The following is a 9047-nucleotide window of genomic DNA, read 5'->3' as shown; positions in this document are numbered from 1 at the left end:
AGTGTTTTTTTTTTTTTCTTTTCCTGTTTTTTTTTTTTTTTTTTAACTTCTTGCCTCAAAAAGACAGCTCCCTTTCAGAGCAGGAATTTCCCTCCGAGGTCGCAGGGGATGGCCTGCAGCTCCAGGATCTTGCAGGACTGAGTCTACAGCAGGCACGGCCGGGGGCGGGGTCTGCCAGAGAACCGGGCAAGGCTGTGGTGAGCTGGACTGGGGCTGGCTCCGGGCAGACATGCAGCCATGGATTCGGAAAGACAGGTCAAGGTTAACGTTGTGCTTTCTCATGTTGATTTCCACCTCGCCTTGTACCCTTGTGAATGTAGATGTTCAGATCCTTTCTGCTTCATGCCTTGAGTCCTTTTCATTTAAAAAAAAAAAAGACATGATGCAGTGTGAGTTATTGGGGCTGATTTTCTGATTGGGGAACTTGCTGCAGGGATGGGTGAGGATTGAATCGGTGACTTGGTGGTGACTTGGGCCTGCTGTGGGTCCCGGGACTGGTTGCCTCCACCCTCCTCTCCAGGCTGATCTGCAGAAGGCTGGCAATCGGTTGCAGTAATGCCTGCAATGCTTTGATTTTTTTTTTTTTTTTTTTTTTTTTTTTTTTTTTTTTTTTTGCACAGGAGACTGAAGACATCGAGAGTCCTAAACGCAGCATCCGAGACAGCGGCTACATCGACTGCTGGGATTCCGAGCGCAGCGACTCTCTGTCACCCCCTCGCCACGGCAGGGATGACTCCTTCGACAGCCTGGACTCCTTCGGCTCCCGCTCCCGGCAGACACCTTCTCCAGATGTAGTCCTCAGGGGGAGCAGCGATGGTAGGTCGGCGTCTACACACACCGCGCCCCTTGGCATCACCCATGGTTGGGGTTGCATTGTCGCTGGCAGGGGGATGGGTGCTGGGAGGGTGGACTTCGTCTCTTCCTGGAACCCGGTCATTCTAAGCTGGGGGGAAGGGCTTTGAGTGTTGCTTTTTATGGTCCGTCGAGTTTGGGTTGGCTTTGCCAGCAGTTTGTTTGAGCATTGCCTCAGTGAACGGATCTGCTATTGGAAAATGTGTGACATCATCCGTCCCTCGGTCTCAGTGACTCAGGACGCTGTGCAGACCATGAGCTCATAAAGTGTGCTAGGGGGTTTATATACTCTGCGTACGAGGAGAGTGGGGGTGAGCGCCCCACTGTGTCCGTGAGGGTGGAACAGCCCCCAGCAGACTGGAAATGCGTGCCTTACGCTCCGGAAGGTTCTGAAGCTGGGGACTGGCAACTTCAGCTGCCATGGTTTGGGGTGCTCTGAGGCTTGGGAGCTGACCGATCGGCAAATACATTGTAGGTGGCCATTATGAGCAGTGCACGACCTGGCTGGCTGTCGGTCCCCAGGGCCGAGTTTCATTGAAATCCCATGGATTTTATATCATGTGTAAGGAATGATCATTTTCTATAAATACAGGGTCATGGAACCTGATAGAGCTGTAACTACTTTCTCAGAAGTTGTTGGGCTTCTTTATGTCTTATTTCACCTTTGTACGTGGAGGACAGGCGGGTGGCATTGCTCTGCATGTTGCAATTTACAGAAAGACTCCGAGGCTGGTGGGGAATCTTTTTGTTTCTATTTTTTATGTACTGTTTGATTGATGATAATATTGCTAGACATAGGTCTACTATCTGATATCAAAATTATCTTTTGGGTCCACAAGATCCATCTCAGTTATAAAATTTTGTTACTAAAATACCTGAGTAGGGGACCAGCAGTTAGCATAATGGCTATGTCGCTGGACTCCCATGTAGTCAGTCGTGGTTTAAGTCCCGGACCCAGTGGCTTAAACTCATGCCGGGCGCGTGTGCGTGTGTGCCCAAGATCCCAAGAGGAGAATGGAGGAAAAGGGATTGTGGCGAGACCATCCCCTCCCGTGGGGTGATTTCTCGCTTTCTGTCTGTCTGTCTTTCTGGCGAGCGCACACACTCTATAGCAATAAACCTCTCCAAAAAAAGAAAAATAAAGAAAAATAAAAACAAAATACCTGAGTAGCTCATGTGGCCAGGTCCCAAGTTAATTGCTTCAGTGCATGGTATCTCATTTAGTCCTTAGCACGGACCTCCAAGAGACTCACACGGTATCTCACTCGCACCTTGTCCAGAGATATGAGATACTCCTTACTCTTATGAATGAGCCTTAGAGAGATTCAGTAGTTGCCCAGCATTCTTAAGTGACAAAACCCACTGTCAGTAAATAGCAGCAACATTAGCCTCTAGACGTGAGTCCAGAATGTAGGATCTTGAGCTTCATGTACCCGTGCGCCTTTCTCTTTGTCCAATAGGTGTTTTATTCTGGAATAACCAAGCCAATGCTTTTGTGTAGATTGATGTGAGATCTCAGCTTCCCAGTGAATAGAGTAGCCTCGGGGCCACACAGTATGTGACTCCTCAAGAATCCCGTGGTCCACTGTGAGTGGTTCGAAAAACATTGCTAAGATTTTATTTGACCTCTGAAGTACCACCCACAGTATTAGAAGTGAAATATCGTGTTTGTGATCTACTTGGGCTTTTACATAACCAAAAAAAGTAGATTTATGTAAATAAAACATATTTTTTATTCTTTTTTTTTTTTGGAGAGGTTTTTGCTATAGGGTGTGTGTGCTCGCCAGAAAGAAAGAGAGAGACAGAGAGACAGAAAGTGAGAAATCACCCCCCAGGGAGGATGGCCACACCGCAATCCCTTCTTCTCCATTCTCCTCTCGGGATTTTGGGCACATATGCAGACGCTCCCGGCGTGAGTTTAAGCCCACCAGGTCTGGGACTCGAACTGCGGTCAACTACATGGGAGTCCAGTGACATAGCCATTACACCAACTGCTGGTCCCAGTCAATAAAACATATATTTTAACCCAATGATTTCATCCACATTATTTTGATTTTTTTTTTCAATTTATGGCATTTTGCTCACCCTTTTTTTTTGCCTAGCTGGTAATGTTGATTATTTGTTCCATTACCAGCTTTGATTTTTTTTTTCAATTTATGGCATTTTGTTCACCCTTTTTTTTTTTTTCGCCTAGCTGGTAACATCAATTATTTGTTCCGTTACCAGCTTCAAGGGGTTCAGAGTTGATAATGAACCACATCTTGAAGGGATTTGAGTTGGTGATTACTAATATCTACTGAGGTACAATTTAGTTGTGGCAATTAAGAATGATAAGTTAGACTGCTTTTATAAATGTTTTCTCTATTAAGGAAGGACATGAAATGAGTTTCATAAAACACCATCCATGAAAGAGCATCTTACACACAAATGTCACCAATCAGCCCAATAACCTTAAGGCTTATGTTCTCGTAAACTAATCAAGACCTATTAGGTTTTTAAAGAAGAACGACACTTTTTAATTTGCCTTTTAAAAAGTCATACCCTTTGAACCAAGTAGATGTTGTATTTTGTAAGTGTTTATGGTATTTTTTTTAAAGGGATGCTAATCAAGAAGATTACTTGTCTTAAGAAACATTTCCAGATCTGGGAGAACGCTTTTGTTAAGTCTTAAAAACGTATTCCCTAGGATTTGCGATCATTTAGGGAAAGTTGTGCCATGAAATTCTTCAACCGTGTGTTGGGTCAATATGGAGATCTTTCATTTCGTTATTATTGAGGCCTGCTGACCTGTGCAGTAAAGATGGTGGGGAGCCAGACTCATGAAAGGTGCCACGGTTCTGTGGTTGGACACAAGAGCTATGGCGAAGGGATGCTGGAGACCCCAGTGTTGATTCTGCTGATCAGTTTTACTAATAGATGCCTAATTTCCACGCCTTCACTAGCAGCCCTTCTGAGGCCACTTAATCGGCTTCCTTGACAAGGAAATTCAAAACTTTCACTCAGGTGGTTTTTGAAATTCAGAGCATATTTTATAAATTGTGTTGCGTTTTCTTATCTTTTATATGGAAGATGAGTTAAAAGAGAGAAGGAATGAGATAAAATGCTGGAGGGGCATTAAAAAGGAAAGAGTTAGGGGACCAGCAGTTAGCATAATGGCTATGTTGGTGGACTCCCATGTAGTCAACCACGGTTTGAGTCCCGGGCCCGGTGACTTAAACGTCATGCTGGGTGAGTGTGCGTGCATGCCCAAGATCCCGAGAGGAGAATGGAGGAGAAGGGATTGCGGCGTGGCCATCCCCACTGGGGGGGTGATTTCTTGCTTTCTGTCTCTCTGTCTCTCTCTGTCTTTCTAGCGAGTGCACACGCCCTATAGCAAAAATTTCTCCAAGAAAAACAAAGTATAATGGGGGGAAGTTATTTCTTTATGTGTTAGACAATATCGTTTGTGACTTTCATTCAGTGCACAATAGTTCATGCATTTTAGATTTCGCACACACAGTGAGGGACAGAAACTGGAATCTTGGTGTTGTCACTAACCAGCCATGGAGAAGAGGCTCCTTCAACCTTTCTGAGCCTCTTTCTGGCTTTATGAAATGGGTCCCCAAACTGAAGAGTTTGGGGAAAGTGGGATTAGTATTCATTTGTGAAGCAAGTTCTTGGATACAGATACACTTGTTAAAAGATGGGCTTGGGTGGGAACAAAGTCATGAATCAAATTCCCTAACCGCGTCAGGAAATTACAATTGGCAATATATTTGTAATGGAACTCTATGCCTACTGAGATTCTGCCACTCTCAAAAAGAAAAGGCCAAGATGACTAACGGCATATTTACTGAACACCTGCTGCATGTCTCATACTCTGGTGGATATTTTGCCAAATAAGAATTATAAAGGATTTGGTCATTGATGTGCCTTTAATTAACACACAGACTACATAAAGAATACAAGTTACAACCAAGGAACACAGATGTATAAGGACAGTAGAAATTCAGAAAAGTGTCCCATTTGGATTATACCAAGAGTTTGCCTCTAGGAACGAGGTTGAGTTATAATAAATGCATATTCGTGGGGCTAGCAGGTGGTATGGTGGTTAAGGCGCTGGACTCCCACATGGTCAACCGTGGTTCGAGTCCCGGACCTGGTGGGCTGAAAATCATGCTGGACACATGTATGTGCATGCTCCAAATCCCAGGAGAATGGAGGAGAGGAGACTGTAATTTGGCTATCCCTCATGGAGGGTGATTTCTCATTTCCCTTCTCTCTCTAGAGAGCGCCACCCTATGGCAAACACCTTAAAAATAAATAAATAAATGCAAATTCAGTTGCATGGGAGCGCTTGCTGCTTCCCTGAGCTGAAGTGACCTTTTCTTCCTCTGTACCCTGTGGCCCTAGGGGCTTGTCTTTTCTTTTGGCATATGATTTTTACTACACAGTGTTTTTCTTTACTCATGCTAGACTGCGTACCCCCACACACAAGAATACGAGGGAAGAAGAAGGAGCAACATGAGAAGCTCCACAGGGTCTGCCCGTGCTGTGCGTCCCTCCCTGCAAACCTCCAGCCTGGCAGAGCTGAGACTCACACACACATGCGTGATGTACGTCAGGTCAAGGGTTCGCCCTACGTCACCACGTGGGGTCCGGCTTCCCATGAGCAGAGCCTCACCGCTGTGCCACAGAGCCTGCTCCTATCTGACTTTGAGAGCGAGCGCTTCACAATATCCACGGTTCTTTCGCATCGCCTTGAACACCGTGGGCATCCTCAGATGATCTGAAGGATAAATGAGCTGGTTTAGCTTCGTGTGTGTGTGTGTGTGTGTGTGCATGCACGCTTTATTTAGTTTGCTACTGTGTGTGTGTGTGCGCGCGTGCGCGCACGCTTTTTTTGGTTTGCTATAGGGTGTGTATGCTCACCAGAGTTAGAAAGAAAGTGAGAACTCAACCTCCAGGGGGAATGGCCACACTATAGTCTCTTTTTCATTCTCCTCTTCGGAATTTTTGGGGCAGGCATGCACATATGTTTAGTGTGTTTTTCAAGCCCCTGGGTCCAGGACTGGAACAGGCTGTCAGCCATCACACTCTCCATGCCATGGGCTGGCCTAAGTACAATGTGTTTAAGACACACAAAAAATGTGATGTTGCTAACCCGTCACCCTTCTTTGGACAACAGCCCCAAGATTATACTGTGCCTTTATTTCCTGAGCCTCGCCTCATTAGATTTCTTTCTCTCTCCTTCTTATTTTTTATTTATTTATTTTTTTTGGAGAGGTTTTGCTTTAGGGTGCGTTCCTCTGCCAAAGAGACAGAGAGAGACAGAGAGACAGAAAGTGAGAAATCACCCCCCAGGGGGGATGGCCATACCGCAATTCCTTCTCCTCCATTCTTCTCTTGAGATCTTGGGCACACATGCACGCGCGCCCAGTGTGAGTTTAAGCCACCGGGTCCGGGACTCGAACTGTGGTTTTCTACATTGGAGTTCAACCACATAGCCATTATGCCATCTGCTGGTCCCAGATTTCTAAGATCTATGGGAATGAAGCAGTCAGTAAAGCATCCACTACACGTAGTTGCCATTTTAATTCTAGTTGAAAACCTTCTTCTTCTCCTTCTCCTCCTCTTCCTCCTCCTCCTCCTCCTCCTCCTCCTTCTCCTTCTTCTTCTTTCTTCTTCCCCAGACAGGGTCTTGCCATGTGGCAATCCTCCTGCATTAGTTTCCTAGGTCACTGGGACCACAGACAAGCACCATGTTACCTGGCTTTTAGAGGCATGGCAGGAATCGAACCCGGACCTTCCATGTGGCCTCAGCCCATCCAATAAGAGCATCAAGCAGCGTGGCTACCATGGCTGGGCCAGTGCAGGCTGAAAACTGTCCATCAATGACAGCACTACCCGATTATTCACTCTGTTGGTAACAAGTAGAATATGCCTATTTACATTCAAGAGGAGTCTTAAGCTAAGAACCAAGAGACGTGACAGTCTGCAGGGGGAGCAGCTCACAGGTTCTAAGTCCGATTCATTCATTTCGAGCTCAGCTATTCACCAACTATGTTACTTCACCGTTTTAAGATTCAGTTTCCCTCTTGGCAAACTGGGGATCATAGCACCGTCTACACCCGAAGGGCCGTTGGAGGGAACGGATACGGGTAAGACTCGGTACATGCTGGGCGCAGGGCAAGTGTCGGGTAAATGCTGGCTATTCTTTATGCCCTAAATAATCCTAGATCTGCCGGAAACGAGCTGCGGGCTCCTCGGCGGGTCCCTAACACACTCGTCTGTCCTTTTCTGGAAAACAGGAATGAAATAATTTGCCCTGGAGATGAAATAACATAATGGCTTTTTAAAAACCGGAGAAGTGACCAGCACTGACCATAAAGAAGTTGTTCATTGTTGTAGATGAAATACTCAGTGTCTGAGTTCTGTAGGCCATTGGCTGCCCATGTCCCTTCTGAAGTCCTGACCATTTCATTACTTGCTAATATTTGATTCATGACTTTGTTCCTGTCCAAGCCCAAGTCTTCTTTTTTTTTTTTTTTTGAGAGGTTTTCGCTATAGGGCGCGTGCGCTCGCCAGACAGACAGAGAGAGACAGAAAGTGAGAAATCACCCCCCAGGGGGGATGGTCACACCGCAATCCCTTCTCCTCCATTCTCCTCTCGGGATCTTGGGCACGCACGCACACGTGCCTGGCGTGAGTTTAAGCCACCAGGTCCGAGGCTCGAACCATGGTCGAGTACATGGGAGTCCAGTGACATAGCCATTACGCTAACTGCTGATCCCAGCCCAAATCTTTTAACAAGTGTATCTATGTGCAAGAACTCCCCGGACATAGCCATTACGCTAACTGCTGGGCCCTGCCCAAGTCTTTTAACAAGTGTATCTGTGTGCAAGAACCCCCCCATGAATTGCTTCACAAATGAATACTAATCCTCCTTTCCCTTGACAAACTCTTAGGCTTGGGGACCCATTTCATAAAGCCAGAAACAGGCTCAGAGAGGTTGAAGGAGCCCCTTCTCCATAGCTGGTTAGTGACAGCACCAAGATTCCAGTTTCTGTCCCTTACTGTGTGTGCGAAATCTACAATACATGAACTATTGTGCACTGAAAGAAAGTCTCAAACTGTATTGGGAGTGCAGCGACATAGCCATTACGCTAACTGCTGGTCCCGGCTTACCTTTAATTTTTACTTTTAATTTGGTGCTTTTTTATTTTTATTTTTATGCTCTGATTAGAATTGAGAATTTTTCCCCAAATAGACTAATTCTGACTGATATTTTATATTTGTTCAGTGAACAATTTAAGGAAGAAATCCTTAGAACCCAAGATTTAACCAAAGATCTAAAACAAACTGAGTTTCTCTTATCCGAAATGCTTGGGACCAGAGTGTTTCAGATTTCGGATTATTTTTTATTTTTTATTTTAGTTTGCGGGATTTTCATTGTATGTGATGAAATGCCTTGGGAATGGAACCCACATCTACACACAACCTTCATTGGCATTTGTCTCTATCTTATACATAGCACACCAGTAATTTTATACGATACTTTTTTTTTGAGAGTTTTTTTGCTATAGGGTGCATGCATTTGTCAGACAGAGAGAGACAGAAAGTGAGAAATCACCCCCCAGGGGGGATAGTCACGCCACAATCCCTTCTCCTCCGTTCTCCTCTCAGGATCTTGGGCACGCACGCACACGCGCCCGGTGTGAGTTTTAAGCCACCGGGTCTGGGACACGAACTGCGGTTGACCCCATGGGAATCCAGCGATATAGCCATTACGCCAACTGCTGATTCCTTTTATACAATACTTTTGTACTGCAGTTCTTTGATGGCAACCCATCTCATGTGGTTAGGTGTGACATTTTCCATTTGTGACATCATATTGGTGCTCAAAAAAGTTTTAGATTTTGGAGCATTTTGAATGTCCAAGTTGAGGATGGGGATGCGCCAATCCTACTGCCAGCCCCACCCACTTTTTCAGCATCCCCCCTCTCATCCCTAGGGAGAGGAAGTGACTCTGAGTCCGACTTGCCACACCGGAAGCTGCCGGATGTGAAGAAGGATGACATGTCTGCACGGCGGACTTCCCACGGTGAGCCCAAGTCGGCAGTGCCTTTCAACCAGTACCTCCCGAACAAAAGCAATCAGACGGCCTACGTCCCTGCTCCTCTGCGGAGGAGGAAAGCGGAGCGAGAGGAGTATCG

The 9047-nt window shown here is 45.8% G+C and overlaps 1 protein-coding gene across 6 annotated transcripts in view; it reads left to right on the top strand.

Moving 5' to 3' along the window:
* The window catches only part of LIMCH1 (LIM and calponin homology domains 1), a 237730-nt gene that overhangs the window by 132854 nt on the left and 95829 nt on the right, over positions 1-9047 (top strand). For 5 of the 6 annotated variants that reach the window (XM_006169201.2, XM_027768572.1, XM_006169200.2 and 2 more), the window contains exons 1-3: positions 223-261; positions 621-816; positions 8846-9046. In XM_006169201.2, coding sequence (XP_006169263.1) covers positions 238-261; positions 621-816; positions 8846-9046 — 421 coding nt within the window. In that variant the 5' untranslated portion in view covers positions 223-237. Of the gene's footprint in view, positions 1-222; positions 262-620; positions 817-8845; position 9047 lie in introns of those variants that run through there. The other variant, XM_027768570.1, reaches the window with a different exon arrangement.

This window comes from Tupaia chinensis, unplaced genomic scaffold (assembly GCF_000334495.1).
Source record: "Tupaia chinensis unplaced genomic scaffold, TupChi_1.0 Scaffold146907_1, whole genome shotgun sequence".
In the NCBI taxonomy this organism is placed as follows: Eukaryota; Metazoa; Chordata; class Mammalia; order Scandentia; family Tupaiidae; genus Tupaia; species Tupaia belangeri.
The sequence above is the reverse complement of the archived record's forward strand: the minus strand, read 5'-3'. Positions and strand labels throughout refer to the sequence as shown.